Below are 22,996 nucleotides of genomic sequence, written 5' to 3' on the forward strand. Positions count from 1 at the left end.
AAAAGTGGTAATTTTATTATTGTATATTATTTAATATATCAATCACTGGAATTGTAGTTTGTCAGATGTGATTTTAAACGAAAAAAATATTTATGAAAATAAAAATTTTAAGCAGTAATAGTTCTTTGTTTACAAATATATAATTACTTTTATTTCTTTAACGTGGAGTTCTTGTGGATATTTTTTTATTGATGTTTTCAGTCTTTCATTTTAAACAGGCTGATCTTCTGATGCATAGTGTGGGTTGAGGGCGAGGGACTGCAGGACATTATAAAAAGCAGTATACTGTAGTTTTTTCGCAATGCCTACTTTTTGGAATGATTTTCTGATTTTGTAACAATTTCTGTGTTACTATCCTAATTTCTAATTTGTATGAAAAAATTATAGTAAATAATCATTAAAACAGAAAAGGCTTAAAAATCATGTTCTTGCTTTACGAAATAGAGCGAACGTACTAAAAAAAAATCTCAATTTATAAATCATTTCTCATAGTATGCTAATCATCGAAAAGAAAGTCTGTTATATTATTATATCGAAACTTTAATATTTCCTGTTCCGAAAATTGGATTTTACTATTATGTGTTATTTACTATTCTGAGGAAGTATTGATTTATTCTGCAAGTTATAAGCTCTAAATACTTATAATAGACGTTTTTAATAATTCTGGAAATTTTAATTTGACTGGAAATTTGGAAAATATTTTCGCTTGACAATGATCATTCTCCTTCGCATCACAGAGCTGAAAATCAAACAACAATTAGAAACACATTGAGTCAGTCAAATTTCTTTTCTTTTCAGTCGTATTAAATAAGGAGGCGATTTTTTTTTGAAAACGCATTCCATATTCAGGGTTTAACAGTCTTTTTAAGCTATAATCTCTCTAGTTAGTAATCTGGGTAAACAAACTGGTCGCTAAAAGAGACTGATGTGAATATAACCAATTTAATTTTTTTCATTTTACTTTGTAAAAGACTTTTATACTGTCATTTATATAGACCTCCTGATTGATTTCAAGTGCTTTTTCAGCAAGTAATCGGACCTACCAGAATTTTGATTCAGTACTGTAACTGAACCTACCATTTTGGGGTCATTGATGCAAACTGGTGTGTAGTGTATTAAGCTGAAATAAACAATCGTTTATCGGTGGCAGAACCGATTATTTGTTATGTAATATTTACCTTTGATGAATCCATCTTAGAATTATTTTTCCAATGCCTTTGGAAGTTACTTATCATGAATTCTCTGATTAAATAATAACATCAGCGATTCAAACTATTAAATTAATTGCATTCTACTGTAATTCTTATGAAATAAATAAACCAAAATATCATTTTGTTGTCGACATCCCTTTCTTTAATTTTTTCGTATATAAATTACACAAAGAAAATGTACTGTAATCGTCAAAAAATTCGAACTTGTGACTTTGACGAATCTCCATGTTTCAGTCCTTCTTCATTCAAAATCACATTTTTTAAAAATTATATCTGACTGTGAATATGATAATTCAAAAAACGCTTTGACGTCATATGAAATTTTGCAAATGGTCATTACATTGAACATGTAGATATCTATCAAATTTTGGAAGAAATCCATTCATAGGAAGTTTGTCTATGTTACTGTTTGAATACAAGTAAACATGATAACTACAAAACCAAAATTGCCAGGCCAAATATTTTGCATCTAAATTATATATTTGTATCTAATTTGAAACCAAATCTATAAAGGGTGACCGTTTGCTGACCTGTACTTTCCCATGCATGTAAGCGCATGAAATAAATGGAATTTAGTATGCAATCTTGCGATTACAATTGTAGTTCTTCGTCAAATTTTGATTCCAATTGGTCTAAAAAAAGTGTCCGATATATATATTCGATTTTCGAGTACTTATTAACTGTATGTCAAGGATTAATCGCCAAAGATGGCTCGATAGATGTAGCAAGAATATTAGATTCACTTCAAGGGTCTATATTTCATAACTATTCTTCAACAATGCCATGCAAGAGTAGTTATGAATTCATCTGAGGTCAATAACTTTATCCGGGGAAGGTGGTAACATCTGTACTAGAGAATATGTGGGAAAGTTTTGGTAAACCCTCCTGTTGGTCATTAACAAATACGAATTATACTGTGATAAATAAGGTATCAGTGGATGGGATTTTTTTTACCGCATTCGTTGACAACATATTCAAATATGTTAGAACGTATTGCTTGTTGAAAATTTAAGTTAAATGAGAAAGTAAAACATCACAGACACCATGATGAATCAAAAATCCTGCGATAAACGATCCTAATGATACAAGTGCGCAGAAGGAGTGCTTTCTTTATACCATTTAATTATCCATTTTCAGATCAACGTTTTTTGAATGGGCTTTCGTTTGCTTTGAGTTGAACGTGGCAAATACACATAAATCATGTGACTCAGGTTTTTTTTCAGGAGGCAATAAATTTATTAATTTCTTAGTATCAATTACAAATTAAAACAATTCTCAAATATTATATACAAAGAGGTTTTGTAAATTATAAATGCCCATCAATAAACTGTTTTTGATATTTTGCATTTATATTCCCAGAATATGCATTCTCAATAATTTCTACCAAACGGCGCAATGTTGGTGAGTAGTTGAATCTTTTCAGGCTCAATGGTAAAACAATAATTCATGTAAAATTAATATTTATAACACGAATAAATTTGTGGAATTTTCTAGTATGTTCAGTTTAAATATTTCTGTTATATTTCTGTATTTTTTTAAAAATTCCTTTAACATCTTGAGACCGTACTTTCATGTTATTGTGTTATTGGACATTTGTGTTAGGAAGGTCTGAAAAAGTTTTTAGAACAAAACTCTTAAACCCCCGGATACACTCATTACAATAGTTACACTCATTCACAGTAAAAAGAAAAGTTTCCTGCGTTAAAAAATTAGTGTTATGGTTTAAGATGGCTATTGGTGGAAAAAAATCTATAAAATATGTTAAACATCTAAATTGAATTAATTTGTATTTAAAATTATAATTGTCGACCAATTTCTAAAAGACTCATAAATAACCGATTCAAGCGAAAATGAAGCAGAGACTTCCCCATCAAAGTCTCGAAAATGAAAAATGTTTGTGTAAGCGTAGAAAACAAATATAATGCACTTATATTTATTTGCTTAACATGTATTTTTGCCTAACTGCTCAAAATAATTTTGTTGAGGTACATTTAGAAATTTTTATGACAGTAATTTCATTGAAACTTTTATTTTTCAATTTTCTTAATTTTTACTTTAATTATATTTTCGGAAACCATTATATAACAACGTTACATTTATCTATATTTTGCAAAAAGTAAAAATAAATTCAAATTTGTTTCTTATTACCGAAATTTTTGCATTCCACTTTTTAAAATTAACTATCATTTTGCAAGACTAAAACCCAATATATGTTTATTCAAAGACGCTTAAAAACTATATATATATTTATATATATATATATATATATGTGTGTGTGTGTGTGTGTGTGTGTGTGTGTGTGTAGAATATTAATCGCGATTTTTGTGAATCTTTTGTGTGTGTTGGTAACTATATTTGTACCAAAATCTATACCTTTGGGTCTGGAAAGGTTAATATAATTTCAACCAAAATGCGAAAATTCGCTTGAAATGTTTGATTTGTGGAAATTAGAAATGTTTTTAGGAAATTTAAAATGTTAAAAAAATGCATGTATGTCAACATTAAATTTCTATTAACCCTTTCTAAGGCCGTGGGAAGTATGCTTCCCACCAAATTTATCAATCTTTGTATGAAATTATGTAGGTTGGCATAAGTTCTGACAAATCTTTTTAGAAAGACAGAAACTTAGATGCTTCAGTTCTTTATCTCACACAAAATGATGTCTATTGGTTTGTCACTTAATTATTAATTAACCAAATTAATTAATTAATCAAATTAAATTTATCTAATAAGCTAAATGATTCCTTTTTCTTATTCTAATTTCAAGCCTAAAAATATTTTAACATAATATGACTAGAAAAAAAAATGGTCCTTTAAAGGGTTAAACAGAAAAATAAAAGAAACTTACATAGTTAAAAATGAAACCGTAAGAAATGCTTACAAAAATCCTGAAAAATTGAAACAAGAAACCATAATTCTTATTCTTTATTTGAGAAGATATGATACAAAAAATGCCAGAATTTCATCACACTTAACTATAGTTTTGTACTGTTTTAACATCACATCAAAGTCATAATTTACATATATATATAGTGAAAACATAATGGAGGATTTTGAAAAATATATGAATAAATATATTAATGAACCAAACATTAAAAAAATGAATGGTTTTATGTGACATTCTTATAAATTTTATGCATATTTTAATCTTGAAAAAAATGCATTAAAAATAATGTAGTAAAAATGGATCTACTACCTTATAAACCAACACTGTATAAACACAAAAATGATGAAGTTGCAATACAGATAGAATTTTAAAAGTTTATTTAATATTATTTTTAATAGTAGAGAGATTCAAAAGCGAATAATATTGCTGTCTAAGATAATAATAATTTATTGGGAATAAAAACCTTAAACTTTATTTCCTACTAAAAATTTTCAGAACTCAATAATGTGCAAATAAATAAAATAGTTGACACTAATATTAACAGCTTCAAAAGTATACTAAATTACAAAACATAGAATGAAATAACTCAGAAAATTCTTTAAGTCAAACGCAGGTCCACCTAGTTGAAGCGTATAAATTCAAAGAAAACAGCAAATCCAACATTTAAGGTAGTATGGAAGCTAGTTTCACTTGTTTTTATAAAAACACTTTTATTTCTAGGAGAATCAGTACAGAAAAAGTATATGATAAAAACACTTTTGATGTTTATTTATTTAGCGCTTCTTTCAACAGTCACTTCAAGAACAAGATTTCGGTCTGGCTGGTTTCTTCATTGATATTGTTAAGTGTAAATCAGAAGAAAACAACAAAACCATTATTTAAGGTAATACCGAGGTAGCACCATACGTTTTAATAGTAATTTTATTTCTAAGGGAATCTATAAAGAAAGAGCGCATGAAAAAAAAAAACTTTTTTGGTATCTAACTAATTTATTTATTTAGCACTCAATAGTCACTTAAGAAACAAGATTTCTGGATGATTTCTTCATTGATATTATATGATAAAAATTTCTTTTTTCATTTTATGAATTTTACATGAATTGCTTCGGAATTTTAAGCTCATTCCACCCAATTCAAATTCCAAATATCCAATAATAAATTATCTTTTACTTATGAAATTTCTGTATTGTGATTGTCTCTTCTCAAATGAGTAAAATTACAGTCATGTGAAATTTTGTGTTCCATAAAGATGTAATAAAAATCATTAAATATTTTGAAGTTATTCGAATTTTTATACGTAGGAATAGTTAGAAAACCATCTAATAAATTGTTGAAATACAAATTGCGGCGATCCAATTAACTCTATATCATATTAATATAAAAGCAAAGTGATTCAATCTGAAATGATTTCTTTCAGTGCTAATATTTTTAAACATTTTTCATTTATAATTTATTTATAATATTCTAATTAAAAATTATCTTGATAATTGCTATCTAGAAATATTGCTACGAATTTGTTTCTTCAACAAAAGTTTTGTTATTTTCCCACTTATAGCAACAGTGTACAAAAACTTGCTTTTTATTTCACGTAAATATAATGCTCAATCAACCATTATAAATCACTTAGAATCATGAAAAGATATATACTTACAACGATCATCCTTTATAACATTTGTTTTATACGTATTTATTCGAAATCATACAATCCTTTCTTCTAAAAGAATTTTTTTTTTTATAAATCTCACCGTTTAGAAAGTGTGATGATATTCTGGTTTATAATTATCTTGTCAACGGAATTCTAATTGAACTTAAGTAATTAAATAAACACATTCACACTACTAATGTCTTTTACGTCATACATTCAAGTAAGCCATCTTATATGATGATCGTGGTTTATTTTTCCTCTAAATAAATGACTATCGTTTTCCAAACTACCAAAAACTACACAGATTTTTGACAGACAATGAAGCATCAAAAAAGGCACACAACATTTAGTTCTCAAAATTTTTCAGAACGATGTTACACTTTCAGAATTTGCAACAGCTTTGTATTATCCTTTAATTCGTTTTGCTCTCATCTTAGTTGATCTAGATGCTGATTCAGTGTTATCTGATATTAGAGTGTGATATAATTGCAAACACGTATTTAAATCAACAATAATATAAAAAATAATTAAGGTGTATAATAGAAAGTGGAATTTCAACAGGAATGAATATGGTTCGATTATAACTGGAAATTTGGGTGAATACAAACGAATTATTTTTTGTCAAAACTATTCGAAAAAAAAATAATAAATAAAAAAAATTCTTAGAAATTTCTTAAATAATTTCTTAAAATTTAAATGAAAAATTTCTCGTCTTCCTTATTTTCCCATTTTGTTTATACTTTATTCTACAGACCATATAAGTAAAGATTTTAAAAATAATTTATTGTATAACTTGCCAATTTATTTAGACTTCTTAGCTCATTCTGTTTCTGCTGAGATTCTATCTTCAACCTGCGTATTTAAAGTTGGAATTCAATATATATTTTTTTTTTATCACAGGACCAGATTACGGTTTCAAAAGATTACAGCTTTGCATGTTGAATGTAGTTTTGTATCAAGCCATAGTAATATATGCAAGTCAGCAATAATAATGTAATAACAATTAAATTATAAGAATGTCATAGGTAACGGATAATTTATATACAATTTTTATGATCTATTGAGAAATTGGCTAAGGGCAGTGACGTTCTTTGATTATACGGTAAAGAATTGAAGACACTGTTTACAAAAAAATATCTTGTTGCTTTTTTGCAAGCAGTTTCGATCAAAGTTCTCCCAAAGTTGGCATACCTTTATTTGGTTCTGAGGTACAAGTTTCAAATCAATGTCTGCATCGAAGCCTTTTGCTGATCATACAAATTTATCATTAAAAATCTAAATGCAACTATTTCTAACAAAGCACTTTGGGAATGGCTGAAAGATCAAAATACCAAATAATTTTTTTGTAATGATGTAATGAAACGTAAATCAATTTTTTTTTAATATTGTCAATTTTTGCATAACTATATAAAAATTGTATATCAATATATAAATCAATTTTTTAATATTCACATAAATTAATTTTATACATGAATAAAAGGAGTTTTTTTTTTAACATTTGCATCATAATTATTTTGTGAGTTACATAATTAATTTATGTAGTCTGAATTTAAGGGCTGCTTAGACCTTTCCGTTTATTAGAAATATATATTATTATGGTGTCTATCAAGAGCTGCATTTTCTATAGAAACAAAGATTGTAAAAGCTTCAAAGGCAAAGTTATAGGAAGAGAAAGTAGAAGGTAGAAAGTACTCAGATATTTGATATTGCAAAGGCTCAACCAAGCAGCTAAAGGGGTAACGAAAATTTAAATGTAGAGGAAAATATTATTACAAGTATTTTTTATTTTTGAAAAGTTTTTAATACAAAAAATGCAAATATATACAAAAAAAATTATGGTAAATCAGTGAATGGCTATCAAGGATCGTTTTGGAACGAATGATATCCACTGACCAATCACTTATATATAACAAAATTAATTTTTATGATTTTTTAAATATGGTGGGTTAATTATTCTGTAATTAAAGAAGTTTGTTATAATTGAAGAAAGGTGATTTAGAGTTTAAAACTTGCAATATGTTTCTTTCGTTCGTTGGTTAAAAGAAAATTACAAAAAGTATGCATTAAGTTTTTTTTTTGTTTGATTTGAAAAACAAATTCAATAATTAAGTAGAATTGATTTTTTTGGATACTCTTTTTTTGATAAAGTATTTCTGCATTGAAAATAAAGTACTGTTTCTTAAGTTCAGGAAATATTTAATTTACTATGAATTTAAAAACAAAACACCAACCACATAAAAAAGATAAAAAATATTTCTTTTACATTAAAGAAATTCTTTTAATTCTTTTGAAAATATCGAATAAATTTAGATTATTAACAATTTTTAATTTTTTTAAGAACAAAATTGTTAATGTACATGGATTGAGAAAATTAAATTTCAGAAAAATCTTGAAGAATATCACCAGATTTTTATTTATGAATTATTTTACAATGTTTTTTTATTCATTGATGTAATTAATTTCAATAATTTATCATTTTGAAGAAAAGAAAGTGGACAACTGCATACTTAATTCCTAGAATCTTGCTTTTCTTTATTATTATTAAGTTGATTTTACTAACATTTTATAGGATATCTGAGAAAACTTATTGTCTTTTGATATGAAAGATATTTCCTTATTCTTCAGATTTAGGATGATGATTTAAAAAACTGCATAATTATAAAGATAATGTTATATGATTTACATATTACCTTGATTATCAGTTTGAAAAGATGAATGTTAAAAAGGCACTACATGAATACCTGTAAAGTTTAAATTAATTTCAATTTAGGTTCTACCACAGAAGCTTCTTAAAGCTAGATTTAGAAAGAAAAAGACTTTGATTTATTATGATGCTGCTACAGAATACTTCAAACAAAAGATTCTAGATCAAAATGTCTCAAATTAGGATGCGTTGTAGGGGGGGGGGGCGGTAGTTATTTAGAGTTATGCATATTACCTTTTGTTGAGGATGAAGAATAATTCTGATTGGATGATTCCTGCTTTATGTTGAAGTAACTCTTAAAGAATTTCTGGGTGCAATCTTTAATTTATAAATATTCAGATAGTTTTATATGGAATTATACGTTATTATCACTTGTGACTCGTGGCGCCTTCTTTATAACATAGAGGATTTTGTTGTGGAAAATGGGACTAAGAAATATCTGAAATGGAGTAGTTAAAAGTATATCAAAAAAGATCATCAGCGATACTAAAAACGTTCTTTGAGTTTAATTTAAATTTGATTTTTAAAAGAAGAAAAGTCTAACTTATTTCACAGAACCCAAATATGAACCAAAAATAGATAAAAACTATCACGACTGATTGATCTTTTTGGAGAGAGAAATATATATATATATATATATATATATATATATATATATATATATATATATATATATATAACGTTGCTGTAATAGCGCAAAACTCATGAAATTGTTTGAGTTCAAAACACTTAAAAATATCTCCGATAATTTTGGCTTTTAAAAATGCAATCTGCGAACGGAACGGATTGCTGAAAACAATTTCAACAAATTAGCTTTTAGTGTAACCGTAAATTGTTCAATGAAATTTTTATATAATTGTTAAAATAACACACTCTCTAAATGGAATTTCATTAATACTAAAGCAGAAGAAAGTATTAAATATGTATATAACGCAGCCGATATTATCACTTTCTATGAATAGTTACAACCAGTAGCCAATTAAATGTATTCTTACAAATTGATTGTAATTAGTTTCGCAAGTGTGCCTTGAAATGAGCTTCAAGATTGGCTACGCGCAAAAATTGCTATTATGGGGATTTGATTGGTAATTATGAGGGTGTGGCATTGCAGCTGCATTCGAGTTCGTGGAGTGTGGAATACTTGTTTGTAATTTTGGTGGTTTCACCCGGCTGTTTGAGGGGATAAACATGGCTTATTATTTGTAGAAAATTCAGAAATGAGATTAGATTGGCTATGGAACTCTCGAAAATAGAATAGAATAGTTTCATAGAATATTTTTGGAATAATTTATAACGAAACATTATGGTTCTTTTAGAAGATATGTTATAGAATATTTAATGATATATTATTGGCTATTATGTTCATTTATACAGAATATTTTGCAGAATATCGAATTAGGGTATTTATATATGATATACTACAAAAAAAAAATCTTTTGAAAAGGACATATCCGAATAAAATATATTTAATTCGTAAATAAAAAAAAATTGAGGGGAACTTGATTCATAGTTTAAGATTACGTAAAAATAATATCACTTGATTATACTAATTTTTAAAAAACTTTTTTAGAAATATCAATTTATACACAAATAAAAATCGCGATAAAAACAAAATACTGTAACAGAATTAGAATGATTTTTTCCAGTAAAATTTAGGAATATAATCAGTACATCAGTGAAAAAAAAAGCCCCATGAGATTAGGAACGGAGGTTTCCTTTAAAGAAAAAAACTTATTATAAGGTTAAGCATCAAATTTGGTTTTTACTGCAAATGGTCATTCATTGCAGTGGATATCATTTATAAACTTACAAGTTGATTTTTTTGGGTTGGATTTGTATTACCAGCAGCATCCTGAAAGTTCAAACTAGGAATTATTTTCGAGGTAATACGGCATTAAAAACTTGCTAAATCATCACCTGTAATCAATGAAGAAAAAAAATTAATGTTAATTTAAAATATGAAATTAACATAATAATGTTTGCAGTAAGTTATTGATTATGTATATATTATGATATGTTGCAGGTGTATAAATCAGCATCTAAATCTTTTTGTGTGCCTTCCTTTGAAGAGTAAGTTAAGTTCTTGTTCATTTGGAAGACACTATGTGAAGAGCAAAAGATTAATCAAAAATTTGATTTTAGATGTTACTTATTTCAAAGCTGCTATCTTGCATTTGAATAATTTGCTCTGCATTTGAATCAACGGTTTCTATGACTCGTCACTATCAATTAATTAAAAAAAAATCTGTAGTTTTCTTTCAACAAGCGATATGACTTTTATCTTAAATTCCATTCAACACAATAATTATTTCAAGCTTAGTAAATGTTTGATTAAGTTAAAGACTATTAACGGGAATTGAATAGGAATTAGTTTAATCTGAATATTTATGAATGGATTATTGATTCCTATTATCCTTATCAAAATAAAACAAAAAAATCCAAATGCACGTAAAAAGTGTTTTATTGAAGCTTAAAATTCAAAAAAAAATCTTCAGTAGGAAAAAAAAAATTACTTTTCTACAGTATATATAGATTGACAAATACAAAATTATAATTAAGTTTTGAGTAGAATGAAATTTAAATGAAAACACTTAAAGTTGAATATTTTACGAAACATAAAGATATATTGTTATCCTTGTCCCGTGTTTCCGTTTAAGTATCTATGAAGTGATTGATTCAATTTTAAATATTGTAATAATATTGGAAGGAAATAATTTTTTTTCCACTAATCTTGCAATTAAACTTTTTTCCACTCACTTGGTTAAACAAGTTTGTTGTTGCCATTTCAGATTATCGAATCCCAGATTATAAATTTCAAATTGCAATGAAATATGTCAGCGATAAAAGATAAATTAGAATTTTAAATATTTCAAGTTCATGAAAATATTTTGTAATATTACTGATTATTTCAAAAATGTAATAGAAAATTTTTTCAAATCCCGACCTTAATTGCATCTAGTTACAAGATGCTCACAAATTCAAAGTAGGCGATATTTAAAATAGTTCAAACCAAAATGAAAAAACTATGCGTATTTACTAAGAAATGCCCAATTATCTATTATGTTTATGAAAAATTAATTATTTCAAATCAGATTACTTTTGGAACATATTGATGAATAATAATAACAGGAAACTTGAATATTTCTAGAAAAAAGCTGGTATAAAAGCGAGAAAATTTAACAATAACCAAATCTTAGCTGGTTTTGAAGATACTAGAAAACTTTCATTCTAGCTAAAAAGTAAATAGCTTGGTATGGATACTAGAAAAGTATAATCGTATCTTACATACTGAAATAAGATTGAGACAAGCGCCGATTATTTTTTTAAAGTTTAAACTATTTTTGAAAAAAAAAACATATTTTCATAAGAATACATATAAATGAATCGTTAATTATTATTCAGTTATATGATTAGAAGCTTTGGAAACTAACTCTGGAATTTAATATCGATATATTTTCATGATAGATAGATACAAGTTTATAATTTTCGAATCTAAGAATTTGAAAATTTAAATTTTAAAGGAATCATACAGAGCAAATTATTCAAAAGAAAACCTCTCACAATATGCACCAGCAGAATTCTTTCTCTTTTGACTCAAAATACCAGATTTTGTATATATTTCGTGACTCTATCTTTTCCCCTTTTTTCTTATATTATGCGAAGCGATACCGAGAAGAATAAAATATGCTTTCAAAATATGCTTAAAATTTTCAGACACCGAAAACAAATGCAATTCTTATAAAACTTTGGTCTCACAGTTATGATAAGACAACAGCATAAACTCTTGTTCGCACAGCTAGTCTTGACAGTCAGAATTGTGCGAGTGTTTGTGGATATATTCCTGCAATCGGACTCTGCCACCATCGGACCACGGGCTTGTTTTGTTGGTTTGTTTGGTCTGTCCCTTTTTATATATTCACGACGCGTTCTTTTTTGCTCGATGTGTGGAGAGGGGGGGATGTTTTTATAGCTAGTTTTATTAGCCTTTTTTGATGGGATGGCACGTCGGGACGGTGCCTGACCACCGGCCGCCATCTAGGCACTGGAGAACAGTCCGTCCTTGGATTTTGTAGCCGCTTTTGCAACCGAAAGTGATTGTTTCGGAGATTTCGTAATAGAACTTCACGTTCGAGTTGGTCACACTTTTGCTGGTCCCGGGATAAGGACAGAGAGGGATTTCTGAAAGAAAAAGGGAAAAGATAAGCAAGTTCAACTTCCAGAAACAGTACGCGAATAACAATATTACATACAGGAAAATATTTCAAGAAGAGGTAATTCCTTTTTTTTAATGGAAAACAACAAAAATATCGAACGGTTATATCATTAAAGAAAGAAGTATTGAAAGATCAGAAATATTGGTTTGTTTCTGGAGAAAACAAGCAGGGTTTGACTTCTTTGCTTCTAGTTTTTGAACGTTCCATTGATGATTATTTTAGAGAAACATCTATATTTTGAAAATATTGATGCTCACAATAAATCTGCAATTGTGACTGATTCTATGATTACGTCGCGATAAATAATCTTACAAAAGACTCTGCTGTATATGAAGATAACTGATAACCTGATAAAAACAAAATTGATTTCCAAATAATAGTAGTTGATATTCTGTATTGAAATTTACTCTACATTTAAAATAAAAGTAGCTTCATTTTGTAGAATTCGAAATTGCATAGAAATGAGATACCTTAAGTCATTCGAATCTCGTAGCTTTTTAAACACTATCTATTGAGTGTCAGTATAAATAGTAAAAAAAAAAAGGACAATTATACAAATAACATAATATTTAATAAAATATTGAAAGCAATATAATCACTTTTATTTCAAACTAAAACTGCGATGGATGAAGCAGCGTTTGAAAAAAAAAATAATGTTTATTAGTATCATCCATCATCTTTAACAATAGGACTACTAGAAATTGACCGATAATTTTGACAGGTGAGGTAATTCCAATGTTAAAATTCTAAAACAACCTTTTTTTTTCATTTAGGATGCTTATTTTTAAGATTTTGTAGAGTTTTTTTTTTTAAATATAATAAAATCAGTAAATGCAATCAGGCCAATTTTTTATTTTTTGAATAAATTAATTTATCTGTATTGATTTTCATTTTCTTTTAGGAAAAAAGAAATACAAATTTCATTTTATTTTATTTTTATTAAGGGAATCTATCTATTTCAAGTTGAAATAATTCGGATATAAATGAAATAATAATAAAATATAAAAACTTTCTTAAATGCCTTCGAAAACTCAAACGTTGAAAAAATTTGAATCCATCATCAAATCATCATAAAAAAAAAAAAAAAAAAAAAAAAAAAACATGAAATATAGTAGAATAAGTACCCGGTGTTTCAAAAATGACCGGTATATTTCAAAAATCAATAAAAACTAAACGGGCAGCGATATAAATATACCGTTTGTTGCAATATGCTTGCGACAACAGTAAATTTTCAGGTAGACAAACTTTCGAAATTAGTTACAGTTTACAACAACAGATGGCGCTGCAGGCGATTTGCAAGATATAGAAGAAAACGCAGTCTGAGTTCGCCATTCTGTAAATCTTCTTTCTGCTTTAAGCGTGTGCTGTTCACAGATGGCAAGTTTGTTGTGAAAAATTGGTTTATTCCTTAGAACAAAGGACTTTTCTGGTGTTGGAATTCCACCGCGTAGAACACAGTGTTGTTGTAACAAGACGAAGTTTTCAACGAATGTTTAATGTAACCAAAGAGCCGAAAAGCGATACAATAAAGGATTTGCTTGAAAATTTTTGAAATCGCTAGACATGAACCACTGCGACTTCTTTCTGTGGGGACACTTGAAAGATCAGATGAACCGCCACAGTCCTGAAACAATTGAACAACTGAAGCAATACGTCTGTTCTGCATGTGAAGCCATCCCGCCTGAGACGTTTACACGGGTTTCTGCTCATTTCATTCTGAGACTACGCCATGTTATTGCTGCGCATGGTGGATATTTGGAAAATATCGTAGTTTAGATTTTTCCAGACTGCAGCGCCATCTGTTGTTGATAATTGTAACTAATTTCGTAAGTTTGCCTGCCTGAAAATTTACTGTTCTCCCAAGCATATTGCAACAAACCGTGCATTTTTATCACTGCCTTTTAATTTTTATTGATTTTTGAAATATACCGGTCATTTTTGAAACACCCGGTATTTAACAAATATTTTTTGATTTAATCGGAATAAGAGCGATAGTCATTGCAGTCATTTATGATGATCCTTATAATTAAATTAATGAAATTTCTTGCGATTTATGTAAGAATCATAAATCATTGAGAAGATTCATCAAATATTATTAAAGAAATTAAAAAGTCTATCATATTCAATAGTGTATTATTTTTCTTCAATCGAATAACTATATTGAAGGAGGTAAACTGGAAGGCAACCAATGCAAATTTCCTTGTCAACAAGATATGATATTGTACTAACTTAACGTGGAACGTTACCGTAGAATTTTCTTGGCTCTTTATTAATAAAAATTTAAACAAATGCTGAAATCCCCTACTACATTTACTAACGTTATCGATCGTGCCATCTTCAGATACTTTATTATATCTTTATGTGCAATGAAGTCAAGTTATCTGAACTAAAACTCAACTTACTTTGACATATAGGAGGCTTTGCTGACCACTGACCAGATGGTAAACACATTGCTTGTTCGTTGCCTATCAATTTTCTTCCGGCTTCGCAAGAAAACACAACTTTAACATTCATTTTCGTCACAGTCGTACTTAACAACAGTCCGCCAGTTTCAGGAAACGGTTGACAATGCACAGCTGGAAAAGACAAACATTTAAACAAACGTGTTAAAGAAAATTTCTTTCATACTTTGATATATTGCATTTAGTCTATGGTACTGTAAAGTTTTGTCGATGTATTTAATTCTTTGATTCGGAGTTAATGTATTTAATATTTTTAGATAGGATTTGCGCAATATTTTAGGCATGTGGTGAATAGCATATAAGCCAGTTAATAACTCTTCTACCCAAACGATCGTTTTGGTAAAATGGTTTAGTTACTGGACTGCTAATCACAAAGTTTCAGGTTCTATCCATCGCGCATAACATACCGCTTCATTGGTGACCTCGGACGATGAACCTACAACCTTCGTACAGCTGTTGTGGCGCCATCTACCCGCAACCAAAGTTGTCAGATTCACTTGACGCAGCATCAGCACCCACACACGCTCGCCATAACGCTTGGCGCTATTCAAACTGGGTACAGGCCCATTAAGACAACAGCTTAATATATATCACCACTCAACAGTCATATCGTTCGTCTCACCTCCGACTCACTGGAGGGAGAGTACTGTGGTGAATAGCATATAAGCCAGTTAACAACTCTTCTACCCAAACGATCGTTTTGGTAAAAGGGTTTAGTTACTGGACTGCTAACCACAAAGTCCCAGGTTCTATCCTAGCACATCTCTTACCGCTTCAGGCAAAACAGTGGTGAAGGCTTTTACGTACTTTTTAACATAAAAGTCAAAATCTTATATCTTTACGAAAACAGAGTGAATACATTCACAAAGTGAATCTCTATTTTTTTTACAAGTCCATGAGAACTATGAGATAATTTAAAGAATCGGTAGTATAATAATGATAATATCAATCTTTACTTGACCAACAATTTCAAAAATTTGTATTTCGTTCAGGTCAAGTCATTTTTAGTCACTAAGCAAAGTTATACACGTAGGTGACTGAAAATGTGAAATTCATATTTATATTCCAAATTTCTTTAAACAAGAACATAAGGTTATTGGATTTTATGAAAAATATTGACAATGTAACATCGAGGATTTTGCTTTGATCTGCCTTAAAGAATTGCCGGAAGCTTTTTGAACCATCGCGTATGGTTACTAGAGTAGCAATACTAAATGGCACATAAGGCATAGTAATTACATTTTCTTCTCCTTGTCCTGTCTCATTAATTAATTTTTGTTTTTTCAAAAGGAAAAAGAAATCTCCTGAATTTTCTTGCTCTATTCCTCTGAAGATTGGCACTCGAGGCATCTATGTTCATCCCTTACCCACATCTGTCTACTCTAGTCAGGATAGTACAGCGAATGCAAGTACAAAGATGAAGTATAAAGATTAATATGAAGATTCTAATTGAGCAGATAAATTGAAGAATAAAATTAATAGGAAGTTCTAAAACTAAGTACATATTTGTGTTTTTGAAAAAATCTTAAGATTTAAGATTTAAAAAATATTTTTCAATATTTTTTATTTTCTCCTTTACAAAGTGTACAAAGAGAAAGTATTGTAATGGTCAAAAAATTCGAACTCGAGAGATTTTGAACACTTTCACGTTTTAGAATCCCCTGAATCATAAAGAAACATTAATGGAATTATGAACGTCTGTTTTTCTGAATACTGTAACTCTAAAACATTTTGAGTAAGGTTCATGAATTGAGGTACTTGGTGTCTTTAGATCAAATTTATTGATTTCTTTTCAATTTTGAAGGAAATGCATTCAGAGAAAGTTTGTTTGCCCGGTTGTCTTAGTACAAAACTTAAAGATATAAATAAATGAAATTTGGTATCAAATTGATTATTTGCTTGGAATTAATTGTTTGCCCGTCTATGTTTTTACAAGCATATAACCAAAGTAATTAAAAAAAGCAATGATTCTTAAAAACATGCAATATGATATGTGATTTTTGTAATTACATTTATAGTCCGAGTACAATTTTATTAGCAATCTGTGTGAAAAGAGGCGTCGAAAATGTACTTTCGGTTTTCTGGTACTTGTATATTAACCGCATCCCAGTAATTAATCACCATAAAAATTGTCCCACATCTCACTCTAATATCTTTTATAACTATTGTTCGTTAATAATATTATTAATAGCATGTATTTATAATACATAATGTATTATAATAGCATGATATTAATAATACATAATTACATTTATTACATCGTATACTAGAGAATTTTGGGAAAACCATTTCCACTGATTGAAGCATGTCTTAAACAGAATATTTAGTTGTTCAATTTATTATCGTCTATCTGAAATTTCTATGATAGTTTCTGCAATGCTGATTTATTTTCCATCAAATTTCTGTAATCCGAACTGTAATCTCAAAACTACAAATGAAATTTTGTTGAACAATTAAATAATTTAATCCTTTTCATTGGAAGTCGAAATGTTGTTACAAATTTCTAAAGATAATACCTATTCTCGTGAAAAATAACTTATTATCCCTATTACATATCGGTAATGAGAGACTGAATTGCATCTTCCCATAAGAACATCCGAAATATAGAGCGTGGTTTTACACAATTAAAATGGAACCCGTAAACTGCGATCATTAATAACTTCCTAATGAATCCAGCTCAGAGCCTTCCCCGAATGATTCAAAATGAAGAGTGGCCTTTTGACCACGAAACGTAAACTATCATTACCGGAGACGACGATTTCGACCGCATGCTGGTGTCCCATGGGAGTGACACACGTGAACATCCCAGAATCTTCCGTCTTGGCATGGTAAATGGTCAGTCGGTATTCGAGTTGGGAGTCTCTTCCAGGCTCGCTCGTCCACCCTGGAAATAATAAGTCAACTTTATATCGTCGTGCATATAAAGAATATTGTAAAATTAGGAATGGAAAGCCTTCTCTTTTGTGAAAGGATACAGGTATAATTGAATAGGTCTTTTTGAAAAGAGACTGTCTACACTGTTACAAATTTTACAGGAGAAGCAATACATTTTTTTTTCTCCATCATATTTCCAGAAAACTTAAAATCTGTCATTTACTATTCATTTAAGATTTTTGCTGATGATGTGAATTATCTATGTAATTATTTATGTTTCAGCTTCAGCAAAGAAAATCAAGTATACCTCAAGAACTACTGTGAATTTCAGAAAGAAAATTGAAACCCTGAATTGAATTATTAAAAAATCTCGATCGCCGCAATGAAAAAAAATTTCGAGATAGTAATTACTTAATTAACCATGATAATTAATTGACGTTACTTAATTAACTATGTTAATCAACTGGGTTAATCAATTAGTCTATCCCAATAAACCTTTCCCTTTAAGCCCTTTCCATCGGCACTAATTACATGAAGATGTGATAATAAACAACAAAGTTACAGAGGTTCTCCATTTCTTTTTGTTGACTACTGTACATGTTAAATCTGTCGACGTGGGTCAAACGTGGTGTGGAAGTTTGAAGACGGTGGTTGCTCCGTTTCTTTTTGTTGACTACTGTACATGTTAAATCTGTCGACGTGGGTCAAACGTGGTGTGGAAGTTTGAAGACGGTGGTTGCTCCGTTTCTTTTTGTTGACTACTGTACATGTTAAATCTGTCGACGTGGGTCAAACGTGGTGTGGAAGTTTGAAGACGGTGGTTGCTCCGTTTCTTTTTGTTGACTACTGTACATGTTAAATCTGTCGACGTGGGTCAAACGTGGTGTGGAAGTTTGAAGACGGTGGTTGCTCCGTTTCTTTTTGTTGACTACTGTACATGTTAAATCTGTCGACGTGGGTCAAACGTGGTGTGGAAGTTTGAAGACGGTGGTTGCTCCGTTTCTTTTTGTTGACTACTGTACATGTTAAATCTGTCGACGTGGGTCAAACGTGGTGTGGAAGTTTGAAGACGGTGGTTGCTCCGTTTCTTTTTGTTGACTACTGTACATGTTAAATCTGTCGACGTGGGTCAAACGTGGTGTGGAAGTTTGAAGACGGTGGTTGCTCCGTTTCTTTTTGTTGACTACTGTACATGTTAAATCTGTCGACGTGGGTCAAACGTGGTGTGGAAGTTTGAAGACGGTGGTTGCTCCGTTTCTTTTTGTTGACTACTGTACATGTTAAATCTGTCGACGTGGGTCAAACGTGGTGTGGAAGTTTGAAGACGGTGGTTGCTCCATTTCTTTTTGTTGACTACTGTACATGTTAAATCTGTCGACGTGGGTCAAACGTGGTGTGGAAGTTTGAAGACGGTGGTTGCTCCGTTTCTTTTTGTTGACTACTGTACATGTTAAATCTGTCGACGTGGGTCAAACGTGGTGTGGAAGTTTGAAGACGGTGGTTGCTCCGTTTCTTTTTGTTGACTACTGTACATGTTAAATCTGTCGACGTGGGTCAAACGTGGTGTGGAAGTTTGAAGACGGTGGTTGCTCCGTTTCTTTTTGTTGACTACTGTACATGTTAAATCTGTCGACGTGGGTCAAACGTGGTGTGGAAGTTTGAAGACGGTGGTTGCTCCGTTTCTTTTTGTTGACTACTGTACATGTTAAATCTGTCGACGTGGGTCAAACGTGGTGTGGAAGTTTGAAGACGGAGGTGCCACCTCAGACGTCGTTCTCGTCAATTTCAAAGTCACGAGGTCCGTACAAAAACGGCCTTCGTGTTGCTTCTAGATGGGATATTAATATAACTAAACAATTTTGTAATTATAGATGATAATTTCTGTTTCTTACCTTCTGGATACTTCTTGATCTTGTGGCTCACTTCCCAATGAGGTGTTCCATACTTCCGAATCCACAAGCATTCCAAATGCAGGATCGTCCCCGGGTACACAACAAGTTTTCCATCGTTGCTCTGGGCAATCTGACCCACCGTATGTCGAAACAGGATTGTGGGTGCTTTTTCTACTGTACGGGAACGCCAACGAAAATAAAACGGTCGAACCGCATTAGAATAGAACAAGGAAACACAATAAATTGCAAAAAATTGCAACATAACTTTTGAATTTTTGTAGATACAATAATTTAATTTTCAAAGTATAGTTTCAGATGAAATTTTTATATTTCTTTATTTAAGTCTAATTTCTTCTATATTTATAAAAATGGGTTCTTAAAAAATATTTTTCCTTCACTCGAATCTTAAAAATTATATTTATAAAAATAGAATCTTAAAATTAATTCCTTAAAGAATTTTACTTTGATTTTTTTTTTGTGTTCTCGATTACAATGCAGAATTTAAATATTTTCAGAATTAATCATCAATTAATCGATGAACTTAAATTATATTTTGATTTCCTATGAGTATTTGGTAATATATTTAAAAAAAAGCAATTACAAAATACCAAAATTTTTTGCACTAATGGGTTATAAAATATATTAAAAATTAAAAAGCAGAAAATAATAAAAATCCCTTAGAAACACGTTTTTTCAGTAATAGAAAATAATTTTTTGGTAAAAATCAGAAAGCAAAAATTGTAAATCCACTAAACGCTGAAGACAAACAATAAGAAAATTAACCACGATAATTATCACAAGAAAAATATTCCCCAAAATTAAAAATTTACCATAAATGTGAATAAGTTTCCTATTTAGGTACTTAAAATATTTTTTATCAATGCGCCACTGCATAATGTTTTTATTTTTAATAACAGATTTATTTAATAGCAGATAATAAATTTTCTATCTTTCAGTACACTAAGAAAAAGATTTTTTAATTTTTCGTATTTTTATTAGTTATTGGTGCATTTTTTGTCTTAAGAAAAATTAGTTCTCGTGTAAAAAATTATATATGAAATGTAAGATATATGAAAAAAATAAATATAAATGAAACGACCTTCCTTACGAGCATAATCGTATTCCTGTGACAGTCCAAGACACAGCGGTTCTGTTCCTGTCCACTGTCCTCCCACGCATCTCCTCCTAGAACTCCCTTCGAAACTGTATTTGCCGATGTCGACGCATCTGTACACCACTTCTGTACCAGCAGGAAATTTCGCCGAGTCCACTTTGACTTTCTTATCGTTCACAAAAGCCACAACATCGGGATTGGGGCGCTGGAAGAGGCAAGATTTGTTGCGGTTGTGGTCTACTGGGCCAGGGTGGACTCTAGTATCTGGAAACCAGAAAGGAATATATGTAATGTAAACAAATTCGAAAAGTGGGGATAAATACAGCAAAACTAAATAATTTTAATTCGTAGATATTTCATACTTCATCTCCAGTGCTTTGATTTTTTTTAATAATAAACATAATGCTAAAATATCGTTTCTCTGGTCTTTAGTCTCATAATAATGAAAAGAGTTTTACAAGTATTCTTATGTATGGCTAGGTAATGATTGACGACCTTGGTGATCATTTGGCTACAAAAATAAGGGGTTTAAAATATACAAGAGTTTTAGAGATATTTCTATTATGAACCAAGATCCGAGATCCTTCTAGAGAGTTCTATAGCTTACTCCAGAGGCTATATAAGTGGGAAGATCAAAACGAATGGGTCAAGTAAATATATTCCCTTTAGAAAGCTGATCCAAAAACAAGGTCTCCAGTTGTTTCAGACGAGAATTGTGTGTTACGCTGCTGTTTAATAAATAATATGCTATCTGCTAGTGTATTGCTGATTTTTTTTTTCAAACACCGTTCTTCTGATTGTTGTGGGTGCGTTTTATAACCTATATTTCTTGCAGAATAACACGCAATTATCCGTAACCGGCTTGCATGACTTCTCACCATAAATTCATCGCACGGATTTTCCATAACAACGTTCTCCATAATTATAATTTATTTTGGCTAATTTGAATATAAAATTAAAAACTGCAGAAAAAAATGTTTCATTTCTGAATTATTCTTAGTACTTAGATACATCCGAGCATGTTTTACTTTATATGGGGTCAATCTGGCATTCTGTTTGTTTTGCAATCGCTGCACACTGCTTATTTATTACAATTATTATCCTTGGCATTACATAAAAATTCTTTTAAAGTAATTATTATTTTATTAATTAGTGATAATTTAACTATTGTAACTTTATTTACTGAAATTACTTACTCTTTATTTTTTAAATATGTTTCATTTATTCAAAGTTAAATATTAAAATAAACCTTTATTTCTATTTGTAGCTCAAAAATAATCGTTTTTCTTTTGCTGTATTCGCTTTTAAACCCAGTTTTCTTTATTAGAATACCTGAATTAATCGAATTTTTATTTTAGTTTATTCATCTTTGAATGAGCTATAGTATGTATAGTTTATATGTGACTGGGTGGGATAGGATATCAAAATAATGAAAAATTTTATGAGTGAAACACACACAGAGCTTCTAAGTTCATAAGATTATCGCATTTAATTAAATTATTGCAATAAATTGATTCATATTTTATATATAAACAGATATAATAACTGATTGTAAATTAATACAGGTAAAAAATTCTGAAAATATGAATAGGAAACTAATGATAGATCCTTTTATTAATTAGAAAATATACGCCTTTATAAAATACTCTATAAAATGTATTATAAAATTGACTATTATAGTAAAAAAATGGTAATTCCGATAAATCGATGATTTCGAATTTGCTGAGAGACAAAATACAAAAAAAACCCTTTCAATATTATGGATACAAATGTTAATATTATGTTATCAAATTTATATTATATTTAAAATTAGTTTATAGATATTTTTATTTGATGCAAGGAACAGATAAACATTACAAGGTTCGTTAATACTCTTTACAATTTATAAATTCTGGCGAATATTTAAAATATTGAAATATTTATTCATTCAGATAATCATTTTTCGTCTTTTGCTATTGCAATGATTCAAGGCAAATGAATATGATCTAAAGTTA

The 22,996-nt window shown here is 29.5% G+C and overlaps 1 protein-coding gene across 1 annotated transcript in view; it reads right to left on the bottom strand.

Annotated features, from left to right (window-relative positions):
* Positions 1–11,905: 11,905 nt before the first annotated feature.
* The window catches only part of LOC129989419 (sushi, von Willebrand factor type A, EGF and pentraxin domain-containing protein 1-like), a 520,410-nt gene continuing 509,319 nt past the window's right edge, over positions 11,906–22,996 (bottom strand). The window contains exons 14-18 of the mRNA XM_056097956.1: positions 20,997–21,266; positions 19,889–20,059; positions 17,869–18,006; positions 15,063–15,236; positions 11,906–12,625 (exon numbers count right to left, since the gene is read on the bottom strand). Coding sequence (XP_055953931.1) covers positions 12,426–12,625; positions 15,063–15,236; positions 17,869–18,006; positions 19,889–20,059; positions 20,997–21,266 — 953 coding nt within the window. The 3' untranslated portion in view covers positions 11,906–12,425. The remainder of the gene's footprint in view (positions 12,626–15,062; positions 15,237–17,868; positions 18,007–19,888; positions 20,060–20,996; positions 21,267–22,996) is intronic.

This window comes from Argiope bruennichi, chromosome 2 (assembly GCF_947563725.1).
Source record: "Argiope bruennichi chromosome 2, qqArgBrue1.1, whole genome shotgun sequence".
In the NCBI taxonomy this organism is placed as follows: domain Eukaryota; kingdom Metazoa; phylum Arthropoda; class Arachnida; order Araneae; family Araneidae; genus Argiope; species Argiope bruennichi.